The following is a 26,204-nucleotide window of genomic DNA, read 5'->3' as shown; positions in this document are numbered from 1 at the left end:
GTGGCTGTTCTGTTTGTTCTCTGACCCCAGATAAGTTTATTAGGGTGCACAATATTTTGGGGAACACAATACCACCACACCTTGGCTTAGGCTTTTCCCCAACTAGATCTTCTAACTTAATTAACCCATATTTTTTAATCTACATTCTGCCACATGGCTTGGTTACCTCTTCTTAGTACGGCACATCCAACTTGTTCTGAGTCTGCTGGTGAAATCAGGCATCAATTCCTCCTCCCAGTCCCCTCTCTGCCCGGAAGTCCCGCCTATCCTCTCCTGCCTAGCTATTGGCCATTCAGCTCTTTACTAAACCAATCAGAAGGTGCCTTAGGCAGAGACAGATCTGTACTGTGTACACAAATATTCCGCAACAGCCTGTGTTAACACACCCGAGGGGGACATAGGTGTCTAAATTCCAGACTCATAAGGTGTGTTCCCTCAGCATGTCAAATCACACTGAATGCCACTTCTATTTACTATTTTTAAAATCTTAAAGAGTGGGATGAAAGCTGTTAGAAACACAGTATTTCCTAAAACATTCTTTCAAATAGTAAACTCCACTCTACTAAGACAGAGGTCACCAGTTACCCAGGTTGTACGTGTACAATAAACCTGGCCAAAGGCTCTGTCTTAGTTAGGGTTTTTATGGCTGTGATGAAAAGCCATGACTAAAAAGTAAATTGGAGAGGAAAGGGTTTATTTGTCTTAGACTTCCACATTGTAGCCCATCATTGAAGGAAGTCAGGACAGGAACTCAAACAGGGCAGGAACCTGGTGGCAGGAGCTGATGCAGAGGCCATGAAGGGATGCTGCTTATTGGCTTGCTCCCCATGGCTTGCTCAGCCTATTTTCTTATAGAATCCAGAACCACCAGCCCAGGGAATAATGGAATAATGAACGGGCCCTCCCACATCAATCACTAATTAAGAAAATGCCCTACAGGATTGCCTACAACTCAACCTGATGGAGCATTTTCTCAACTGAAGCTCCCTCCTCTGATGATTCTGACTTGTGTTGTTGACATAAAACTAGCCAGTACAGGACCCAAGGACTAGGGAAGGTTGAGTACTAGAAAATGCATGAACAAAACATATATGTGTAAAACTCTACATATATTAAGGGAACCCAAGTCATACGGAGGGCCAGATCACAGTTCAGAACCCTGGCTCTACTGTTCTTTACAAATAAACAAGGCTCACATCTTGCCAATTGAATTAAATTTTTCTTAAGCATCAATCCTCCCTCAGCAATAAAGCTAATTACAGATGTACCTTTTCCAAGATAAAAAGAACAATTATATTTTACTAAATTAATGAACTCTGTTAATTAACTCTACCAAATTAGTTGCTCTGTGTTATATACGATAAATTTTTATCTGATATCTTCAGAAGGCAGCTCTCAAGCATTTCCATTATAATTCCTCTTTTGAGAGAAGTCACTCTCTACAGGGGTATCCCACCTTCTCACATTATACATCTACAAATATGTTGGACCACATTCACAGCTATCCTGGGACACATGTGGCTCACAGGCCATGAGTTGGACATACCAACACAGGACATTTAAGGGCTAACTTTATCAAAAGTATATACAAAAGTAAAAACCCCTGCATTTATATTTTTATAATACTTCATATTTTGCATTTTCACTAAAACAATAATTTATCAGTTAGAGCTAATAGTTAATTGAGTGAAAAACAGGAACACAAGCACTCAGCTGACTTAGTATTGTTTGCTAGTCAAAGAGAGAGTCATATGTAATCTCAGGATGCAGCATTAAGTTTAAATTCTTTCTGTGTTTGTGACATCATTATCCTTATGCTTCAGGATACAGATTCCCTGATGTAATGGAAGAGTAATCTTCTACAATAAGAGCTTTGTTCATATTCAGTGTTCACAAAATACTAAATTAAAAGGAAAGAAGCTTGTTAAAGTATGAACCCATTATACCAAAAGAGTGCATCTGTTCCAGGTACTTTAGTAGGAGGGAAAATTTGAAAAACTCCTACAAGAGACACACCCAAACAATCTGAGTAATTGTTTAAAAGTCACTCTAAAATAATGAATAGACATTTGAGAACCTCCTCAGAGACCAAGAAGTAATAGCTATCCATGGAGCTGCTGGGTGGGCCTTTAGTTTACTGGAGAAAGACGTAGGGACCTGGAGGGAGAGTCAGATGAGAACCTCACACTCACCAGTGCTGAGATCCCCCTACAGGAAAATGTGCCCATTTCACCTTGGCCTGTACACAAGGACAAAATTCTGCCTGTTCTTGGGGGTGAAATTCAGAACGGTGCCACATGACTGGCAGACATGAGTGCAAATTCTAGAGGACACACCTGGAATAGACGGGCACACCCGCAATCTGGGCCTCCACAGATTTACACATGAGTAAATGGGAAACTTTGGGGTCAATGTTCCAGATGCACAAGAGGACACAAATCACCATGACTGACAGAGCTGAGCAGAAACCAGCACCAGAGACAATGGCGGCAGAAGAAGAAGGATGTGAGGGACTCGGTTCCCAGTTTAAATTCGAGAAGCTCGTACTCAAAGTGTGAATGGGCTTATCTCACAGAGTGCCTGGAAGTTCCAAACATGCCACTGAGGTCAGGAGTAGAGAGGGTAAACGGAAGTGAGGCATGGTTGAAGAAGGAATTCACAAATTTGAAAATAGTTCTGAAGGAATTACTCAGAGAGAAGTAGAGAAGAGAAAGATATGAAGGGACTGAATAGCAACAGAGGGCAGAGAGAGAGTGCTTACCATCGCTCTGCTAAGGAACAGAAGATAGGAAGAGACGATATTTAATTACATAAGGACCAAAATTTTCCTCAACTGAAAGTTGACAAAAATCCTCAGATCAAAAAGCCCTGAAGAACCCTAAAAAACTTAAACAGGTTTTACTCAGACTAGAAGGGAAAGGGGGTGGGGGACAGAGTCCAACAGCAGCCAGAGTGAAAACCACAAATCATCCAGAAAGAAATCAGTTTAGACTGGCTTCGAAGAGTCAGAGGATCCGTTACAAGAAGTAAAACAAGCCCCCAAAGGCCTGTGATAGAAGAAATAAAGACAAGCAAGGTGAACAAAAAAATGGAGATCATTTTGAACTCTGACTGCATAAGGCAGTAACAGCAATGATAACTCGGGAGCCGTGGGGCAAGACATAGTATGAAATAAATGGCATATGGTTTGGAGGGCTGGTGACGTGACTGATGGTAGAATTTGTTAAGCATAATGGTACGAACCTTTAGGATAATCAGAAAAATAAAATTTTAAAAGTTAACTAAAAATTCTACATTGTTTGAATGTGAATACCCACTACAGGCTCATGTGGGGATTCGGTTGCTAGAGGTCTTTAGGGAAATTTGGAAACTTTAGGGAAATGGGGCCTGGTTGAAACAAGTTGGTCACCTGGGGTGTACTTGTGAAGGCTGCGCCTGGTACCCAGTCTATTCCTCTCTACTTTCTACATGCTACGACATGAAGAAGCTCCCACCACCATGAGACCACAATCCCCAATAAGTCCCTCCCTTCTTAGGTTCAGTTTTTCGGATATTCTACAACAGCAAAAAGTAACTAATAAAATGCAAATTAGCTGGGCGTTGGTGCCACATACCTTTAATCCCAGCACTCAAGAGGCAGAGCCAAGCAGATCTCTGTGAGTTCGAGGCCAGCCTGGTCTACGCAGCGAGATCCAGGACAGGCACCAAAACTACACAGACAAACCTGGTCTCAGAAAAAAATATGCAACTTAAATACAACAATCTGGACACTTAGAAAGTACAATATAGGATGTAGAAACAACTGAATATATCAGTAATCACAATAAACACTAAAGGACTACCTTCTTCAGTAAAAGAAAGTAACTGTCATTTTAAGCCATTGTCCCCCATAAGTTTGGTAAATTAAATGTAACCAAAATCGAACTAGTTACTCATTTGCTATCAAAATGGCTGGTTTGTGCCAAAAGCAGACGGGCTGAGCTCTTCAGCATCTGACTCTTGGGTTTCTCGGTTATCATACATCTTTCTGCTTGCTTATGTGAGAAAAATCTGGACAAGCTTAAATGTTTTGTCTTGGCTTCCTAAGAAACACTAGAAGCCAAGGGCTTAGACAATCTGTCTTGTGGAAACCTCTGACCTCGTATTGCAATCGTACTGCGGTCCTGATCTAGCATTGCTTTTGAACCTGTGTTGCACGCTGTAGATTAGCCTGATGTAGGGTCCTGTTAGTCTTTCACACATTTCTGCTCACTGTTGTCACACCTGAGATGCGGACACTCTGCCATTACCTGAAGGAGAAACTGGTGACTGAGGACTGATCATGAAGGGCCTATTCCACAACTGAATGGAAAAGCCAAAATTCAGCTTACTGGTTGGGTCAAATCTTAAAGACGGAAGTGGGAAAATGTCAGGGTGGATAGGAGGATATGACATGAAGCAAAATGGTCCTAGACAGCAGAAGTCACGGCACTCAGTAGAGCTTGTTAGCCGGGTATAGGTAAGAGTTAATGTGTCCAGTTGTAGTGGATGCGCTTTCAAGGCGGTCCCTTTTCAGAATGCTTTGGCTCTGGTCGGGTTCTCGACCTGACATCAGGCAGCAGACTAATGGTCAGTTAAGTGCTCCAATACATCCTGAGGTGGGTGAGCATCATAAAGGCCAGAACTCATTCCAAAGGATGTACAAAATGCCGGGCTGGTCACCACGTAAGATACACGTTCTCTGCTAAGATCCTAGTACCCAAGAGATCTCCAGAGAGCAAAGCTTTGGAGAGGTTCAAAATGGCCACCAAAGAATGTCAATGATGAGATCTGGACTCAGAAGAGGGCTACTAGGGGAGGTCCGGATGCAATCCACATGAGGGTGACCTTCGGCAACTTTCAGCATGGAATGCAGTAAAAGTCTTAGACGCAGTTACAAAATAAAGAGCATGGGCCACTATGCTGAATGGTCTCTGGTGAGAAACTACTGAAACTGCTAACACCAAACGCCGGCCTCTTTTTGCACCTACAAAGGGGTTTCACAGAAGCACATTCTGCACTTGAGTTCTAATGTGCTCTGCCCTTTCCCTTTAGTCTCAGCAGAGAACAAAGCTTTTCCTCACCAGGAAGCAAGGGCTCCCTACCTTAGAAAAAATACTGATGTCCTCAAGCTGGAGAATTCAAGCTTCTCTCCAGTGGCAGGGGCATCAGTTTTATTTGGTGCTTCTGTAAAGCCGGGATACTCAGTAAGTTGTCTGTCCACAGTGCTCCCCCGACATCCAGGGGAGGAAGAGAAAAGCAAAATTCTAAAGCTCAACTTAGCAAAGCTCTCAGAGATCCCGAACATTCTCTGGGCTAATTTCCATTCTAATTATTCTAATAATCCACTGTGGGATATCACAGTTCTCACCTTGTAATAGACCTGCCCAAGCATCTAGAAATAGTATGTCCAATCCCAGATTCCAAATGTTAATAGACAGGGCCAGTGTTTGAAGAACTTAGGCGGGTTCTCTTGTCTTAACATCAACAGACATGAGTAGCCTTTCCTTAAAATTATCCATCACAAACCTTACACAACTTCAAACCAGGAACTTGGCTGTCTGTCTGGAGGATACATCTCGTCATTCAGCCCAGCTAAAGCACACAAAACTGACTGTTGGCCCTGTACCCTGTTTCTATTGGTTCCGTTTCCTTATAAAGAGATCAAGTAATTTTATTTATTTGTTTGTTTATTGGTGGGCTGGAAACAGTCATCCTACTAGACTCTCAGTGGCTCACAACACAAGGATAACCAGGAATCTAAAATCCCCCATGAGCTTTTCTTGAAAAAGAGGCTCCTGTCTCTATCGAAACTATGCCCCAGCCCTCCAGTGCGAGCATGTTGTTAAAGGTCATCCCCTGCTGTCCAATTTGACAGGTAAAATGCATCAGCCCTCTTTTGCTTCATAGCCACCTAATTAATACTCCTGGCACTGTATGTTCCATTGCCTGGACCAGAACACTCCTTATAGGTGACCCCATATCACAGCAAAGTATTTGACAACCCAAGCAGGGAAATTTGGACAGAAAGCAGACTAGCCACCGATGACTGGATTAGTAATACAAAAGCCTGTTGGCTACCCACTGCAAGCCAGACAGGGCTTTGTTAGCTTGATAAATTAATAGTTGCCCTGGTTCTGGTCCCCGATACCAGGTGATCTGTTTGATTCACCAATAGCTCTCCGAGAACAGGTTATATAACTCAGTGGAAGGAATAAAGGCAACCTCTGCTCTGAGAAACGATGTCTAACTACTCACGGGAAATTCTGGCTGCTTTCTTATTTTTCCCTTCAAGCTTTCTCAGCATACTTTCCAAGAGGCTTTAGAGGTAGGAAGACAGAGCAACACAAACAGCTACAGCATGCCACTCAGGCTGGACAAAACCCTCCATCAGGAGATTCAGGACAGGGAACTGAATCATTCCAATATTTATTTGCACCATCACAGCAGCGAACAAGGATTCTCTCTCCAGCAGCCAACAAGGATTCTCTCTCCAGCAGCCAACAAGGATTCTCTCTCCAGCAGCGAACAAGGATTCTCTGTCCACGTCCTCTCCAGCCTTTGTTGTCAGGTTTTTTGATTACAACCATTCTGACTGAAATAAGGTAGTGTCTCAAAGTAGTTTTAATTTGTATTTCTCTAACGGCTAGGAATATTGAACACCCTTTTAAATAGTTATTGGCCATTTGTGTTTTTTTTCTTTGAAAAATGGCTATTTGATTCATTAGCCCATTTGTTAACTGGTAGTTTCATTTCCATGGTGTTTAATTTCTGCATTCCTTTGTAAATGCTGGCTGTCAGCCCCTTGTCTGAAGAGCAGCTGGTCAGATGTTCTCCCGTGCCGTGGGCTGTCTGTGTGTCTTGCTGATGGTTTCCTTTGCTGAACAGAAACTTTTTATATTCCTGCCATTCCACCTGCTGATATGATACTTGGGGCTAGTTCCTGTGCTGTTGAAGTTCTATTTGGAAGTTCCTGCCGACCCTAATGTCTTCACTGGACTTTCTATGTTTTCTGGAAATTTCAGCATTCCAGGTTTTAAACTAAGATCTCTGATTCACTTTGAACTGATTTTTGTGGAAGGTGAAAGATAAGAGTCTAATTTTGAGTTAGGCGGATCTTTGTGAGTTCGAGGCCAGCCTGGTCTACAGGGCAAGATCCAGGAAAGGCGAAAAGCTACACAGAGGAAACCCTGTCTCGAAAAACCAAGAAAAAAAAAAAAGAGAGAAAGAGTCTAATTTTATTCTTCACAGGTGGATAGCCAGTTTTTCCAGCACCATGTATTGGATAGGCTGCCTTTTCTTCCAATGTATGCCTCGGCCTCCTTTGTCAAAAATTAAGTGGGCACAGCTTTGTTGTTTTAGTTTTGGGTCCCCTATTCTATCCCATTGGTTTACCTATTTATTCTTATGCCAGGACGCGGCTGCCTTTATCACTATAGCTCTAGAGTATTAATTTGAGATCAGGTATTATTTGTTGAGTCCCCAGAAGTGTTCTTACTCCCTAGGATTGCATTCCTGACTGTTTGTGGTCTTTGGTGATTCCACATGAATTCTTGTACTGTTTCAAACTGTCTGGTATGTCAGGGTACCACAAGACCCAACGATTTCACCCCTAGGGACATACCCAGAGAATTCCACACCCTATCACAGAGATATTTGTGCCCCCATGTTTATTGCCCATTTATTCAGTAGAGCAAGGAAATAGAACCAACCCAGCTGTTCATCAACAGATGAACAAATAGGAAAATCTGATATTTATGACAAAGAGTACTAGTCAGCACTAAAGAAAAATGCAATCACAAAATTCTCAGGAAGATGGATAGACTTAAAGTATATATTAAGCAAGTTTCCACAATCTTAGAAAGCAAAGAAAAAGCATGTTCTCCTACATATCAGATCACAGACTATGTGTACGTGTGCACATGTGAGTCCAGTATAACCTGTAGAAAGGAGAATAACCAAGAGGAAATGGGCTGAGGAGGGATGATATTCAGGTAATGGACATACACCATCAAAGAGGGCAGAAAGCTGATTGTTTTTCTAGCTTTAACTTCAGGGATTTTTTTTCATTTTTTGTAGTTGAAAGTGCATGGCAATATAATTGATAGGGAAGTGTGACTTCCAATATGAAGGGCTACAGCTTCAGAATGACTATTCTAACTGTATAGAAGTTCACTGGCATGTATAGACTTTGGGTCTGATCAATCTCATTATAATTTTTTAAAAAAAAATGTGAGTTATTTACAATGAAGTTTTACTTATAAAAAATATCATCAGAGTCAGGCAGTGGTGGCAAATGCCTTTAATCCCAGCATTGGGGGTAGAGGAGGGGAAGCAGAGTCAGTCAGGCCTCTTTAGTGTTAGTGTAAGCCAAGGCCCACATCTCTTCTTGTTTTGGCCCAAGCCTCCTCAGGGTCTGGAGTAGGCCCAGGCCCACATCTCTTTTTGTTTGGGCTGAGGCCTCCTCAGGATTAGGGGTAGGCCTAGGCTCACATCTCTTTTTTGGGCCCAGGCCTCTTCAGAGTCAGGGATAGGCCCAGGCCCACAATCTTGTTGGAGCCCAGGCCTCTTCAGGGTCAAGGATAGGCCCAGGCCCCCATCTTCTCTGGTTTGGGCCCAGGCCTCTTCAGGGTCAAAAACAGGCCAAGGCCTACATCTCTTCTTGTTTGGGCTCAGGCCTGTTTAGGCTTACAGATAGGTCTAGGCCCACATTTCTTTTTCTCTTGGCCTGGGACTCTTCAGGTTTAAGTGTAACCCCAGGCCCACATGTCTGTAGCTCAATATTTTTTTTTTCTGTCCCACCCAGTCCACAGCACCTCAGACCCAAGTAAACACACAGAGGTGTATATTAATTAAAACTGCTCGGCCATTAGCTCAGGCCTACCACTGACTAGCTCTTACATTTAAACTCAGCCCCTTTCTGTTAATCTATATGTTGCCAAATGTTCTGTGGCTTTACCTGTGTGCTGTTACATGCTGCTCCTTGGATGGCGGGCTGGCATCTAATGCTCAACCTTTCTATTCCCAGAATCCTCCTCTCTGCTTATTCTGCCTGGCTACTGACCAATCAGCATTTTATTTATCAACCAATCAGAGCAACACATATTCATAGCATACAGAAAGACATCCACAGCACATGTCTTCTTGTTTGGACCCAGGTCTCTTCAGAATCATGGGTAGTTGGCCCACATCTCTTTTTTGGGTCCAAGCCTCTTTAGAGTTAGTGATAGTTCTAGGCCCACATTTTTTTTTTTCTTTTCTTTTCTTTTGTTTGTTTTTTGGAGACAGGGTTTCTCTGTGTAGCTTTGGCACTTTTCCTGGATCTCACTCTGTAGACCAGGTTGGCCTCGAACCCAGAAAGATCCATCTGGCTCTGCCTCCCAAGTGCTGGGATTAGAGGCGTGCACCACCACTGCCTGGCACATGTCTTCTTCTTTTGGCCTGGGACTCTTCAGGTTTAAGGGTAAACCCAGGCCCACATCTCTCCTTATTTTGGGCCTGTGTCAAATATAACAATATTCTTCATTGTTAGGAATTGTTCAGCACCACACTGCTTTTTGCATTCTGCTTGACCTTTCAGGGTCAGGCTCAGGCCCACCCACACTATTTTTTAAGTGCCCATGTCCTCTTTCATTTGAACCTCTGGGACATGTCTAAATATGTTACCATTGAGGGTCTTGCCATCCTCAGGGTTAAACACACCAGTTTCTTTGCAGCTGATGTAGTAGATCATTCTGAGTTCTTGTAGGTCAAAACATACTTTTATATTAGTGTTCAGACATGGTCAACATTTCTGAAAAAAAGAGAAAAAACAAAACCATAGACTTGTGGATAATTATAGAGGATAATATTTGTGTTCTTTCATGGCATGTCATTGACCTGTCCTCAGGGAAACATGCACAGACACAGACATCTATAGCCTACCATCCAGATGATATAAATTTATATTACACAGATATAAAGATGAAATCTATAAGGAACAAAGAGTTGGGAAAGCCCTTCTTGTTGCATGGCTACTGGTCCTGTGGTGGGGAGTGCCCATGAACCCATGTGGAATGATTGATGCTTCTAAGTTGAGAGACTTACAAGAGGTCCAACAAGACATCCCATGAAGGAATATCACAGGGAGTTGCAATAGAGGGTAGCTCTCTGTGTGTCTAGAGGATGCCATGCTAAGGCACTGGAGGCTGTGCAAATATTCACAAGGCCTCTTTCCCTGATTTGGATATGGTGTCTTGTCCTGTATGTTATGCTTGGCCATGCTCTGTGAGGATCTCTTTCTGGTCCTTGAATTGCAATTCTTCTGAAGATCACATCTATCTCATTGTTCAAAAACACCTCAGACACTGAATTGTGCCTTCAAAGCCCCCTTCCAGAAATCCCTCTGCCAACTACATACACTGGTATGAGATCAGTTCTTAACCTAAAGAATTTTCTGTGTCACTTACCTGAAAAGGATCCCTGCCCACATTCTCCTGGGTTGAAATCCTTGCCTACTTTGACTCTGCTGCCTTTAGCGATGACAGTGACCTTCATGTGAGGTCACAGAGGCGAGGCTCACTGGGAAACCTCAAAGGCTGTCCAGGCATATGGGTATGCTTTGGGCTAGTACTTATGGGAAGTATCTGAAGGTGACTTTTATGACCACTTCAATGAAAGGAACTCAGATCCATGCTTCCTCTTCCTCTAGGGAACTTTACCTGGGAAGAGTAAATCCAGTAGGGATGAGGTATGCATGTTCAGCCCCATGTGCAAAGTGTAAGTAATTCTTGGTCTGTCATTTCTGATGCTCTGGTTATCAGCAAGTGTCTCTCATCATGAAACTTGGAGTGTGCCATCTTCTGGGCCCTGGGCACCAAACTGATTGATAAAATTGTTCTGCAACCTGTTCCTTCACCACATTAATCCCAGCTTGAAGTAGGATTGCCCAGAAAGCAAGATGTCATGAAATTTCCCTACCTGGCCCTGCAATGGAAATCAATGACTTCTGAAATGTCACTCACAGCCTAACAGCAGAACTCCATCCTGTACCAATCTGCGGTTTAGACTGGGTATGGCCATCCCTTGGCCTCATTGTCTGATAAGTTGTGGGTGTCATCTCCCCGAGTCCTTATTTTGGCTATTTCTTGGCACACATCACAGTGATACTGCAACTTTTTCCACTGAAATAGCACAGGTATTATTAAAGGTCACCTCAAGGACCACATTGTGCCTCATACATTACACCTTCCCACTTTTCAGTATAAAACACTGTTTAATTAGGTCTTCATCCCAGGAATCCTGTATATATTTTCCCACCACATGGCCCAACCTCACTGCACACCTGCAAGCAACTCTTTCTGAGTCCTGGCCCACCCCAGTAGACACTGACTTCTCTCACATCAACACCACAGCCTTCACCTTGGCAATGAGGTAACAGACACTTGACCACACCTCTGTCCAGCTTATTCCTCTGTGCCTGACAGTATGAGGAACAACTACATTTTCCCAAATTGTGCTGAGCACTTCATCTCAGCACTGTGGAAGGCTTTCCCTGTGGTGAGTTCATCTTATTAACAAAGCCTGAACATAAAGTTATCCTGTCTCATATAACACTGTGTATATTGGTAGGGAAGATATGTGACAGCATTCAGTGTCTCCTATAAGCATTTTCACACATATGACATGGACCTGCAGACAGAGGCGCACACATGAGCACACATACAAAGTGCAAATGTACAAAGTTACAGAATTAGAGGCGAGAGTGCTTTCAGGGTATTCCCTCTGATAGTGACACAGATGTTTGTTTCCATACTGTGACAGCTGAGTACAAATGAAAACATTGCTGCTGCAGGGACTGGAGTCCTCAGAGAAGAGCTAATGGCGGTCCCCTGGGTACTGTTCCTACCTTCCCTGGAGAAGCCATGTGTGGTGGTCTAATGTGGCCATTCAAATAGCAAGGGATTCTTCTCCATTACCTTTGCTGAGTCCTGGTCTAGAGACACCTGTACAGCTTCATCCCAAGGCCTCTCTCCCCGGTGAGATGAGGGCTTTCTCTCCCTGTGGCCTTGAGGGACCAGTCCCACTGCTATAAGATATCTGGTCCCTGATCTAGCTAGCTCTTAGGATGAGCTGTCCTCAGGCAGGAACATTTCAATGGCCTTGCTACGTTTCATTTTCCCCATTTAAGGCCTCAATGAGGAAGTGCTCCACAATGACTGAATCACTCACATGATGTTTCCTTCCCAGAAAACAGCCCAAACTTACCCAGACACTTGGACCTGCTTCGAATCCCAGATCTCCTTGGTGGACTGTGTTGCCCTGAGGCAAAAAACTGATGTTACTGCAGCAGAGATTTATCTGTGAGTCCAGAGGCCTCACCTCACTTCATTCTGAGAATCACAAAGGGCATCCTGGTCTGTTACCTCCCAGCTTGGGCCATACTTATTCTCTCCCAAACTGTGTCAAGTATCCTTGGAAACACATAGATTTTTGGAAAGTAGCTAGAAGTATTTCAGAGACACCTCCATGGGAATCACTTACATCTTGTGGCAGCCCTCCATCTTTCCTGAGGTCACTGCATCCTTGAGAGGAGGCACAGCTGACAATGCTGCTTCTTCATCTCAAATGTCTGAACTCACCCTCTGTCTCAGCATCTCAGATTCTCCATAGGCATCATGGTTTATTGCTGGCACTCACCTGCAAGGTGCCATTTTCTGCCCCTTGCATCTGGCTCCAAATGTAACCATATCTTGTTTCCTAATTTACCTCTGCACCACTAATCTTTCAGCTTATGGTGGGTAGTGAGTTATTAGCTAAGTGCTGGGTTGCAAGGCCAGTGGCCCTTAGTTTTAGAGGGAACAGTGTGAAAATCTATAGATCAATAGTGAATAAATACACAGTATTCATGAGCCACAATAGAATGAATCGCAGACAGAGCCCAGAATGAGGTGTGAGAATCCTGGGGGCACATGCTGTCACTTGTCCTATCCTCAGTGGACCTTCCACCTGAATAACTGTGTTTGTGAATAATCATTCTGTCTAGATATGTTTCAAGCCACTGTCCACATGCACTTGCAGTTTATGCAGTGTTGGGAGCTCGTTCTGTTACCTGCTCTGACCTGGGGCTCTGTCAAGTTCATGCTTCCCCTGTACAGGAACTGCAATCTCTCAACCACCAGGTTTCCAGTGTTTCTCATGACGGGGTGGTGGGTATAAAACATGACTGACACCCAACACTGGGGATTGCTGGGCACACATGGCCATGGGGGCCACTGTGCATTCTCTGTAGTTATTCAGAATGTTGGAAAGTTCAGTGGATAAGTGTGAAAAGCTTTAAACCTTTGCCTGGGTTAGCCTGGCTCTCTTTGGAGACCAAGCATCCAGCTTCTGGCATGAGGATGTTTTAGGAGAGTTGCACTGTTTTTGCATTCAGATAGGCTCCCATGTAACATGACTCATGAACATGAGGACCCTGTGGGTGTCATTTGGAGATTGTGGGAAATCAGAGTGCCTGATGGAAAGACAGGCTTTTACAGCAGGTGAAGGAGTCGTCATTGTTGTGTCCTGAGTCTGGCCATATGCTGTAGCTCGTTGTGGCTGTAGCTGGCCATCTGAGATGGAACACAGGTTAGACATACTTGGGCAGAGAGACCTGTATCATTCATTATTGTGATAAGTTGTCCCCTCTCCTCAAAGTATCACCCTCTCTTGAGGACTGCAACAACAAATTCTGGCCAAACTTGATTAAAATCCTGAAGTGAGAACATAAAGTGGAGTTAATTTTCAAGTCACCTGCACCTGCATCTTTTGAAAGCACCATTTACTGCCGACTGCAACTTCCAATTAATGGTGGTAGAAGAGCATTTGTTGCTATGGAGAAGTAAGATTTAAAAAACAGACAAAAACCAACCACAATGGGTTGCTCAATTTTCAGTTCTCTGTGACAAAAAGGACAAGATTAACCAGAACATTCTACCTACTACTGCTGTAATCCCAAAACTGTTGTCTTGAAAGCTGCTCACTTGTAGTACACGGTAGTTACCAGGACCACACGGATTCAAGAAAAATCTTAGCAAAGCTCCACTAGGCATGCTGTGCACGGAGACAGAGCTGTTAGATAAACCTATGCATCTTTCTTCCAGTCCTGCTGAGCGACCATTAAACCGTTTATGTATATGGCGAACACTGCATACTCCGGTAAAGACCAATTTTACAGCATTTTGGTGAAGAGGTACAGATGGAGATGGGCCAGAATTCTCTAGCACATTACCTGCACCACAATATTCATTCTAGAATCATTTGTAAATTAACCTATGTAGTTCTGTACACTGACGGTATTAAATGAAAATTCTTCAGATGTCTATTGTGACAATCTTAGAGAATCATGAAATATGCTTATGAGAACACCAACATTTTAATCCAGGATACTTTTACTTTTCTATATAATAAAGCATTTTCTAATTAAAAACCTGACATCAGCTACAATGACACACTAAAAACATGTTTGATTATGGAGTATTATTGTCCTAAAGTGATCTACATGTCTCTCCAAGACCGGAAGCACAGCACTGCTGTGTGGCATGGGATTAAGCACACTTATTATCCAACACGAGCCTAACCGGCACTGCTGGGCTAGAGCCTGGGCTCGGCTGCAGAGTGCTTGTCTAGCGCGCAGGCGCGGGCACTGCAGCTAGTGCACTCCTGTAATCCCACTACTCGGCCACTAGGGGCAAGAGGCTCATTCCTTCTGCCACTCTTGGCCGGCCTGGGTCACAGGAAACTGAAAAGAAACCAACAGAAATCAGACTTTTCTCCAACATGAGTCAAGTGCTTAGAAACATTTATTTTGTGCTTAGAATGTTTTCCTAAGCCACCACAAACTACATATCTGAACTCTGACAGCAGAACATTTACTGTTATAAGGAGAGGCCTAGAAGGAAGCTGTTGTACATCACAACACAACACAGCGAGTCTAAGGAGTTCACAGGGAACGTGGGGGAGGGGCGTCACAGCAACCACCTTTCCAAAGGCTGGATGACTCATTCCCAGAACCAAATTCCTGCTTTCCCCTTCCAGACATCAAGAGCGTCCCTCATAATCCCCTTCCCTGCTGTACGATGAAATTGATGGAGTCCATCCCGCTGGTTTCCATTTGTGAGATGCACAGTACTAGCAGACGAGAACAATACAATACAAAATTTGTCTTTAAACATAACAATGTTACAATTTTCAAACACAAAGCAATATACTGACTGTAAAATCCATCAAGAACCTGTAGAAGACAGATATGCGAAAAACACATAGTAGTAGATGTTTCTCAAGGAGAATGCAGACTTCATTTTACATCAAATTAAGCTCTGAATTTCCAAAATATAAAATACCAAAGCTTTTCCACATCAAATTTTAAAAACCAGAAAATTTCACCTTCACATTAAAAAGAGAAAAGCAAAGCAAACTTCAAGACCACTTAACTATAGTAATTTAAAATCTGGAATGTATAGCCAAATTTGTACATTTTCATGTAAACAGTTCAATTTGATGTTCTCTCAGTAAACTTCAACTTAAATCAATAGGAAAGTACTGTGTACCCACAGAAAGCACAACAGTGATACTGCTAATTTTATCTGACTTAAAAATGTAACCCATGGCAAATAAAAATCATATAGTGAACATGAGACCAAACAGGCCATCAACCTTAAGAATTAATACAATATCACAGACTTATAAAGACTTCTTTAATCAGCAGCATATCCTAAATATATGTATGTGTAGAAATGAAAGCTATAAAGTAAGGTAGTTCTGTTAGCTGTATAATCCAAAATCTATGAGGAAATTCTGGACTCTATCTAAGCGCAGCGTTATCGATGAAATACACATCTTGAAACAATGGGCGACGTTCCCAGTTATGGGAAATATGTTCCTTTTTCACACAGTGAAACTGAGAAAAATGATGTGAAATGAGAAATCTTTCTCTCTAAAGTAATTTTCTTAAATACCCCAGTAATGCAAATCTTGGGAAAGGCAGTTTTGATTCTCACACGAAACAGATCATTAAATATAAACACAAATCTTACTGCTTGGCACCAGGATCTTCTGAAATTAAACAACTTTAAAACATTATAATATTCTTAAATCATATTTCAAACTATTATGCCTAACTGCTTTATTTTCTGAATGAACTGTCCAACCTAATGACAACCTAGACTGTATATACAAGCAAGTCACAGTTCACTTGAAAACAGAGAAAGGGTAGCAATCTTCTGTTTGGTCAAAACCATATTAAGACATCTGTAAAAATTAGGATTTCTCTGTGGCCAGTGGCGGGCCCACACAGCGCTGTCTTATGCTACTCTCCAGAGTGTCTTGGCTTGCTCCCTCTTTATTTTCTGTTCCCTCTTCTGAAGCATCTTCTTCATCAGCCTCTCGTTCCTCCTCCACTTTTTTCAGAGGCTGAGAAACTTCCGGTGATGGTTTTCCTTAAAGATCAGAAATGTGCTTTTGTTAATGTACTAAATGTGCTTAGAGTAAAATCAGAATACAAGGATTCTCAAAAAGAATAAAGCAGTTATTATAAAAAGATTCATTTACCAAATTAATTCTAATTATCTATGTGTTCATAAACTAACCCAAAATTAACGAATCAATGTCAATGCAATGAACATAAAAACTGTAAAATATACTGCACTAATTCAGACCCATTTTCTAACAACTTACGTTAATTTTTCAGTCTGCAAGTACACCAAACTTCAGCATTATCCTGTTTCAGCTCCCAGAGATATTTTCTCGAAACTGTGACTCTCTTTCCCACCCTCACCTGTGTAATTTACTGAGGTATAATTACAAACAACAAAATGTAGAAATCTCACACACCCACGTCTATCTTTCTACTTTTAGAGGGCTAGACGCTAATTCAGTTCAAAGTACACGGTGTTACAGAGATCGATACAGAAGCTAGGGCTGGGCCAAAGGTCACTGTCTCCAGTGACTCTAGACTGCTCTAATCCTAGACAACTTGTCATCACAGGGAGAGGTTAGCAAACACAGCAAACTGTGGGAAGAAGCTCAGTGCTGGCAACCTGGCGTACCTCTTTATGCTCCATCTTGTCCTATGTCATATTCATGAGATTCAGTGTGCACTACCGTTTACAACATCAGCCTCCTACCCAGAATAATTCTGTCCCCTCAAAGAACAGCTAGTCATGTCTGGAGACATTTTTTGGGTGTCACATCTGATGGGGACAGTACTACTGGTAACAAGTACCATCCTGCTGACCATTCAGCATTATTCGACTCTGTAGATAAAATTATGTGTCTAAAATAGAGCAGGTGCCAAGACACCAGCTTTATACAGTGGGGTGCAGCAGCATCTCCTCAACTCTAGGACTGAAGCCTCGGCCTTCTATGTTCGCCTTACACTAACTGGGAAGAATTCAACACACACCCAGTAAAACGAACTGAACAACTAGGATTTTCCAAGATTAAAAGTGGCGGCAGGGGGTTGGGGATTTAGCTCAGTGGTAGGGTGCTTGCCTAGCAAGCACAAGGCCCTGGGTTCGATCCTCAGCTCTGGGGAAAAAAAAAAAAAAAAAGTGGTGGCAGGAAATTATATTAGTAGGAAGCAAAAAAATGTTTCTGATTAAACAAATTTTGTACATAGGCTACCATCAATAGCAACTAACATTTATCAACTTTCCCTACTACTGTACCAGAAAAAAAAAAGGACAGTTAGATACAAAGAAATCTTCAAATATGGCCACTTATCCCAATGAATGGTGTCAAAAGTGGAAAATATTTAACTTTTTAAAAAAATGGACCTATGGATATAGTAAAAGTTTCACATAAAGTGATGAGGCCATTGTTATGAAGTAACTACAAGTTCCATGAAATAGTAACCTTTTCTGGATTCTGACAATGTTCCAAGATCCAGAGCTATTATTTTACATGAAATATGTATCTCTCACTTTCCCTTTTTGCCACGGTGGGCAAGGATCATCATTCCACATTTAATAAGCTGGACTCAGGTCAGCCTGTGACTGTATTTATAGAAATGAAAGACGCTGCATGTTTAGGTTGTGTAGTGGATGTAGCTCAATGTAGTGCCTGCCTACCATGCATGCAGCCTTAAGAGTCAAGCCCTGGGACCACACGTGCACATGCACATACTTACTTGTAGGCTGCTGCTGTGGTCTGCGCCTTTTGGAAGGGCAAAAGCAATCTGCCACAAATATCAGAAACTGCAAGACAAGCAGAAATCCAATGTATGACATGCAATACAACTAAGGCCAACAACACTGTCAGTTTTCAAAGCGCTCTAAAAACGGAGTACTTACAAGCCCCAACATGAGTCCTGAAAGCACAGTGGCGAAGGCGAAGACCAGGTATGAGATCCAGGCTGGGAAGCCAAGGTCGTGAACCAAGTAGCTGTGGCTAGTCTGCAACAAAGAGAAGTCAGTCACAGTCCTGCTCATGGAAAACAGGGTTAGAAATGGGCAAGACAGAAAAAGCTTAATCCATACCCTGATGAATACAGAGAGCTGAAAGAGGGCCGACATGGTGGTCATCCTAAAAGACAGGGGTGAGAAGATGAACAGACATCAGCTTTGTCTGCGTCTGTACACCGTCTCCTACTCTCAGGTCTCTTGTAGAACAGACTCTCTAGCTGGAATCAATCAATCAAGAGTCTCTAATGAGATCTAAATAACAATGTAAGAAGTCAACACTAAGCCATCATGTGAAGTAAAAACAACTACTTTCACACTGTTAGATGCAGGGGGTTTTTGTTTTGTTTTAAACTAAGATAATAAAAAGTGTTGCGTCTACAACTAGTTTCCTACAAGTACAACTGTTGCTGCATAGGGCTTCTTCACACAAAAGCCTACAGTTAGCTCCATCTAACCCTAACTGCCAAACTGCTGAACTGGGAGCGGCCTCCTATTTATTCTACCAATAAGAAGGGTAGCCTGCTGCACTCACTGACGATTCAGAGAAACTAAAAGAAACAGATTCCTCTGCTAGAGTGAGGAGGGACTCCTGAGATCCTCGAGCTGCTTCTGAAGTTTAACAGAGAAGCACTCTCCTGCCGCTGCTCGTGCTGTTTCAAAGGCCAAGCAGGTGTGGTGGTTCACACTTGCAGTCTCAGCACCTGGGAGGCCAGGGCAGGAGAGTCAAGCTGGAGGCCAGCCTGGGATACACAGCAAGCCCACGTCAAAAGCAAAAGTGGAGCTGAAACATAAAGCCTCACTGCAGTCTGCACTAAGTAACCTGCACCAGTGCTGCCAGGTTCTGTGACCAGCCTGAGCATGGCGGCTCAGTGGCGGGTTCTGATGGCTAAAGATCTCTGAAGATCAGATATGAAAAGGGAGGGATGTACTGCTACCTCCAAACAGCACAGGGCTGATTTCTTCCCTGATTCCCAGAATCCACAGCAGTATTGTGCTCTTACAGTTAGTATGCCAACTCCCCACCTCTGATGGCAAGTATGGGGTTCAAGGAGAAATTTATTTACACGAGGATGGGGCCGTGACAGCCTCAGCAAAGCCCACACTGCAAGTCTCCCCAGTGCAGCAGGAAACGTGCTTGCCATTCTCAATCCTAACTGCTACGGCGATTGGATCTAAATTCTAGTTATGTATACACTTACATCATTATTCATTGATTAGACATACTACTCATACCCGTTATGAGGGATAACCACCCAAATAGTCACTTCATGTTAACCAAGCACTCACTCCCATGAAAATTATGATCAAGCTATAGTCTTACCCATTATGCCATTCAGTTTCTAAAGGATCATGTTCTCAATGATAGATATAACCAAATCAAAGTTAAAAATTTCTGAAAAAGGCATTCAATGTGATCCTACACAATCCCTAATCCCAGATCACAAGAATAAAGGTATCTGCTTTAAAGGTCATAGCAAACATATAGCTGAATAAATAAACCATAAGAACCCAAGAAACAGTATGCATGCTTTACTCACATAAAATAAAATTATCTGCAATTAATTCTGAAGTAAGAAGTCCTCATACTCACAGAACAGAACTTGGACCAAACCATGAGGACACAGGCTCCACACTCTTCCACTCCTTCTCACTGATGAAGTTTATGAAGTCCTTCTTAGTCCTCGGGCCCAGATAACGCCTGAACTCACCATCTTTACAACTAAAGAGCAGAATTAAATATTAACCGGAGAGAGAACTAACTGTGTTTTACCATTTCTTCATTTTACAATCAATCCTAACCTTCAAAAACACTAGCAAAACATATCACTACATACTGATGGCATCAGAGCCCCAAACATATAAAATAATAAGCTTTAAGATTTTATTCTTGGTTGGGGATTCAGCTCAGTGCTTGCCTAGCAAGTGCAAGGCCCTGGGTTCGATCCTCAGCTTAAAAAAAAAAAAAGATTTTATTCTTTCGGGCTGGAGAGGTGGCTCTGAGGTTAAGAGCACTGACTGCTCTTCCAGAGGACCTGAGTTCAATTCCCAGCAACCACATGGTGGCTCACAACCATCTATAATGAGATCTGGTGCCCTCTCCTGGCCTGCAGGCATATATGCAGGCAGAATACTGTATACTTAATAAATAAATCTTAAAAAAAAAAAACCAACAACAAAAAGAACATCACTGTGTTCTAAAAAAAAAAAAAAAAAAGATTTTATTCTTTCAAATAACAGAATCATGAAACACTACAAGTAGAAAATCCCCTTTAATACACTGTTAAAGGAATTCCTACAGGAAGTTACTAGCATAGTGCTTGATATACAGTATCAAGTTTTTTTGGTTTTTTGTTTTTTTTTTTTTTTTTTTTTGTCGGAGCTGAGGACCGAACCCAGGGCCTTATGCTTGCTAGGCAAGTGCTCAACCACTGAGCTAAATCCCCAGCCCCTCAGTATCAAGTTTTTTTAACCTTTAAGTTACAATTCTGAGTTTTTCTCTAGTTCTGAGTCCTAATTGAATCATCCCAGTCATTCTACTTGAGATTGCTGGAGGCATCTGGTACAGCAGTTGTGATAGGTCACATCTGCACTCTTTCCTCTACCCACCCTCACATTCTCAGTGTCTAGCATTCTGTAACAGATGCCAATTCTCTCAGCTACATCTTTAGGTGTCAGCAGTGTCCCACCTTACATCAAGGTAAAGACACCTTTCATCTCTAATTTTATTAATTTTCACCTCTAATTTTCATTAATTTATTAATCTTCTGTCTTTTAGTTAACTTGACTAAGAGGTTAATCTCGTTGATTTTTATATACAAAGTAGGGATGAGTTTTTCAAGTTGAAAAAAAAGGGGGGGGGGAGATTTAGTTTGTTACTGTAACTTTAAATGAGGAAAGTAGTAGTTCCTGGTACTTAGCTACCAGCTAGTTACTGAGGTACAGATCACATAAACAGAGTAGAGACTGTCTCCCTCCGGCTTAGTTTGGGAAATACAGTCAAAGTTGGCAGAGTCAGGCCATTCAAACTCACACAACCACTCAAGTGTTCCCCAGCTGTACAACAGTGCCTTCTCAGTTGTTTTAATAGATCTGTTCCTCCTGTTTGCGATAACTCAGAAAAGAATACTTACCCTGAATTCTTGAAAATTCTACTCCCAGGTTTTCATTTAATCCTCATGTTCTCAAGAAACTGTTCTGGCCAATGTGGCTTCTTTCTATCACCCAGCTTCCTACAGGACTCATAACAACTATGGGCTCATGGTTACTGACTATATTTCATGAGAATATCACTTTCCAAAGCAATTACAAATCTCTGAGATCAGGGATTGTTTTATTTATCAGTTATTTACTGTCTATCTACATGATTTAGGGTACTCTTAAAACCAAACTGAGCTCTGTTAATAAAGTCCTTGCTGAATATAAGAGATTACCTCAGCTCTTCAAACATAATCCAAGACAGAGGCCTACTGCTCGATTACACTATGAGGCATCCTCTCCATGGCTGAGAACCTCCAAATACTTACTGATAGATAGAAGGAAGGGCAGTTATGATAAAGCGTCCACTCAGTCCTACAAGTGACGAAGAACACACAACAGAGTTTTGTTAGGGACAGTTGCTTACTTAAGATTGATTCCAAATTATGTAAATGCGATTAAGAACAAGAAAACATCTAAAGGCGAGCTTTGCAATCAACAATGAAAATATGAATTAGCTGTTAAAGCAACTTTAAAGACCCATCAATGTACATAAGTCAACTCCAAGGTTTGTGAGGCCTGAATACTGGTTATTTGGGAATAGTTAAGTACCTGAGTTATTATTTATATCCCAGTGTGACTGACTAGCTGTGACCAGCCAAGGAAAAACCATCTTAAGGTCTCAAACGGAAATGCATCTGTCATTCAAGAACAAAGGTAGCTTTGATGTTGCTAAAAATGGGAGATGCTATCACATTGTGAATACTGACAGGCAATAATAGCAGCAGCTGACATGTAGTATTAAGCATGTGTGAAAATACGATCAACAGCAGACACAGAGCCAGCCAGGCTTCCAGTACCTGTCTGCTCGGTGACGTCCACTTTTGCGACTTTGACTTCGAGGTCTTCTCCCCATTCAGCAAAACTTTCCCATTCTGGCTGGAGATTCTGACAAGCAGGACACCAGGGAGCGTAACTACAAGACATGGTTAGAGACGTAAAAAGCTAAGGGCTTTAATGGCAGAACTGTGAAGAACGACGTGTGGAACATCATTTCTGAAGAATCTTTCTACTTCTAACACAGAAAATGATCCATGCAGTGGCTCTCACCTGTAATCCCAACCTGGGAAGCTGAGGCAGGAGGATTATGAGTTCAAGCCCTGCATGGGCTACTGTATTAACCAAGGAAACAAACTGGGAAATTTATGCAGATGTAAAGAGTTGAAAGTATGAGCCTGGCAGTGTGGACATCAAGAAATGCTGAACTGATGAACCAAAACCACATTTAAAAAAAAAAAAGTAACCCTTAGAATGAATTCTGAAATACACAAGAGCTTTATAACATGTTGAACAACTTTCAAAACCTTGGGCTTTTTCTATTAAAACACAGCAACGAGAAAGTTCAAGGCCTTTTTTTTTCTTTTTTTTTTTTAAGGTCACTAAGTTCAGTAATTTTACAAGCAGGGTCAATGAGCAAGGTATTGGAAAAATAGGAAGTACATGGGCTATGAAGTTGCAATCAGGTACAGAATCGACTGGAAAGGGTTACCACCAGGGATTGCCCCAGGAAGGCAGGTCATTCATAACAAACGAAGCTGGAGACCTGTGTTCTTATGTACAAAAATATTACTCCAAACCTCACCCTCATACAAACACTAAGCAGACAAAACTCTACTGGACAGCACCATATCAGCCTGTGTCCAAAGACCCCGAGTTTACAAAGTCAATGGCCAAGGACACTGGCACTCCAATCACTTCACTATCCTCCAGGTCCAAGTTTTTCCTTAGAATTTTATTTTCCACTTCACTGCATACTGTAATTTGCCTTAGCTTACAGCCCCAGGAAGAATAGGGTTTACTAGCCTCCACCTAGTAAAACACTTGTGCAATTTCACAAGCTGTTTTAGGAAAATCAAGCTTCTAAGGCAAGCAAGACAAGACAAACTAATGTTACATATAAAAGCTAAACTCTTTAACAGTAAAATTACAATGAAAACATCTCTATAATAAAGCTCATCAGCGTGGATTTACAGAAAACAATTCACTAATTAAATATAGATTGTTAGGACCATTACCCGGATCCTTTCCTTTTAAATGTGTTGTTTCTTAATGCTTTCAAAGAGCTTTAAATCCCCAAATTTTGGCCAAGGAGAAAGGGAAGCACTAGATACTGTAATTTCAGATCGACGTCTTCTCTCATATTCAACATTATGCTAGTTTCGTTCCCCTTTATACCTTTTCTCGATATTACATTTACTGTGTGACAAAAAGTTTAAAATGTCTGTAATATCTGAGCATATATTCTACAAATGACAAAAAGTTTAAAATGTTTGTAATATCTGAGGACATATTTTACATATGAATTATAACTACTACTGCTGTAACACTAAACAGCTTATGGGCACAATCTAAGTCATTCATGACAATGATGGGAAACAGGCACCACTGGTTCCAATTCCTTTCCTGCAAATTCGATTCAGTGAGGAACAGACTGTCAGTTCACTAAGCATTTCCCCTCTCTCACCCTCCACAAAAATGTTTTAGACATGTCCTTTTGTTCTAGGACTCAGGTTACTGATCTCCCGAGAATGCCCACTTCCACCTTTTCTTTTTCTTTCTTTCTTTCTTCTTTTTTTTTTTTTTTTACACCTTTTCCTAAACGAGCAACCCTAAATATAATCACAATATAGGAATACACCAGGATCTTTCTAAACGGTTGCTAACAAGTGCCTGCGTATTTACTCAAGGCCCAACAAAGCCACTATAGCAACATCTGAACAAACCAATCTGTTTTTCTGTAAAGCAGGAGATTGGTGGGGTTGGAGGGGTAAACTGCTCTAAGGAATATGTAGATTAATTTAAAAATTGTATGGAAAGATACTTAGTAGTACCCAGTAAACCATTAATATTCAATAATGGTGCTTTTGCCAGTATCAACAATGTCATCTACCAGTAACACTACCAATTAACCACAGCATCAATTAATCATCTAAAACAAAAACCAAAGGCAGTTTATATCCTACAGCAGCAGAACGGACATTACTGAATAGAATCATCACAAAAGACACGTCATTTTATTCGAATAATAAACGATGAACTGGATTCTTAAGGGCCTATGAATAACCACACTAAAGCATACGCAATACCACTTTAAAGGTCTACAAGTCACAATTCAGGCCATTCTTTAAATCGCAAAAGCGCACGCACAAAGAAAAAATGAAATTCAGATCAAAACGGAATGAATGCATGCGGAGGGGGCGGGGAAGGAAATAACGATTTTAAAATAAATTTTAATCTACTCGGCGTTTACAATAAAAAAGAACCCACGAAATAAAAAAAAAAAAAAGAGCTCCAAATTCAAACATTACAAATAGATAAATACAACGATCTCCTAATGACAGCTTAAACGCGAAATTTTGTTCAACATCATCTTCTGCAGATTTGGAGATTTAAAGTCTAGATGTCTATAAAAGATGACTAAAATAGTCTATAGAACTAATCAAGACCTCCACTCCACCCACTCGCACCTTCAAACTCGCTAGGCTGTTCTAGAGAAATCCATGTGGCACGTAATCCTTTAATCGCGCCACAGTGCCTAGCAACGACGAAGCTCGGGTGCACGCAAAGACAGAAAACTGACATTCCCGGGGAAGAAACGACCCTGGAGCTGGGGGGTGTCAAAGGCTGGGACCCCGAGACCTGCCCGAGGAAGATGGGCCAGACAGGTGCCCAGCTCCAGGGAGGGGGCCGGCCGAGGCCACCACCAGACACCCCGACAACCGCCTGGCACTTACAATTCTATCATCCACTCTCCTTCCAGCAGCGAGGTCCAGTTCTCATCGGTGAGGACGCGCACGTTGCTCCGCCGCCCGTGGGCCCCAGGGACCGCCCAGAGCAACAGGGCCAGGGCTGCCAGGGGAACCAGGAGACGCCCCAAGTGCGCCATGTCAGCCGCTCGCACAGCCCCGAGCGCGCGCCCTCCCCACCTCCCCGCCGCAGCTCCACTTCCGCTCTGGCGGCCGCCCCGCTCATGCGCACCAGGAGCCTGCCGGGCGCGCGCGCCGCCCCCAGCCGCTCAGTGCGCAGGCCCGGGCCCCGCTCGCTGCGGGGAGGCGGAGGGAGGAGAGGGAAGTGCGTCGGTCCCCGGGGCGCGTGACGCCAGCGGCGACTGCGGCTTGTGGCCCTCGGGAAAGCGCCAGAGGATGGGGGCGAGCGGAGGGATCGCGACGGTGTTCTGGGGCAGAAGGGCCCCGCCGCACGCACCCCGGGCTAGTAGGATCACCGTGACAGTTTTTTCTGCAGCCTCTCCCCTTTCAGTATAGCTCCCGTTTTAAGAAGGAATGTCGGTCGCACTGCTCCTGAAGTATGCTGGTGGCCCACTACGCCATGCACTAACCAGTTTTGGGGTGATGGGGCGGGGTGGCTCTGTAGAAGAAAGGTAGGCGTTCGCGGAAGGAGCCAAGATGGCTGCAGCAGCAGCAGCATTAGCAGCAGCAGCTCCAGGTTTCCTGGCATGCAGTGGAATCGGTGGGTCTAGGCAGCAGCCACTTGACCTCCATCATGGGAATA

General features: G+C 42.7%; 1 protein-coding gene across 1 annotated transcript; it reads right to left on the bottom strand.

Annotated features, from left to right (window-relative positions):
* Nucleotides 1-15,405: 15,405 nt before the first annotated feature.
* Nucleotides 15,406-25,643, bottom strand: Tmx1 (thioredoxin related transmembrane protein 1). The gene is made up of 8 exons (XM_036206312.1): nt 25,430-25,643; nt 22,496-22,611; nt 21,965-22,010; nt 20,032-20,160; nt 18,516-18,561; nt 18,330-18,431; nt 18,167-18,233; nt 15,406-16,475 (listed from the first exon to the last, which is right to left on the bottom strand). Exons 1-8 carry the CDS (start codon nt 25,579-25,581, stop codon nt 16,297-16,299), a joined length of 837 nt encoding a protein of 278 aa, XP_036062205.1. The 5' UTR covers nt 25,582-25,643; the 3' UTR covers nt 15,406-16,296.
* Between the last annotated feature and the right edge of the window lie 561 nt (nt 25,644-26,204).

This window comes from Onychomys torridus, chromosome 14, assembly GCF_903995425.1.
Source record: "Onychomys torridus chromosome 14, mOncTor1.1, whole genome shotgun sequence".
Classification (NCBI taxonomy): Eukaryota; Metazoa; Chordata; class Mammalia; order Rodentia; family Cricetidae; genus Onychomys; species Onychomys torridus.
This window is presented reverse-complemented; position numbering and strand designations above follow the sequence as displayed.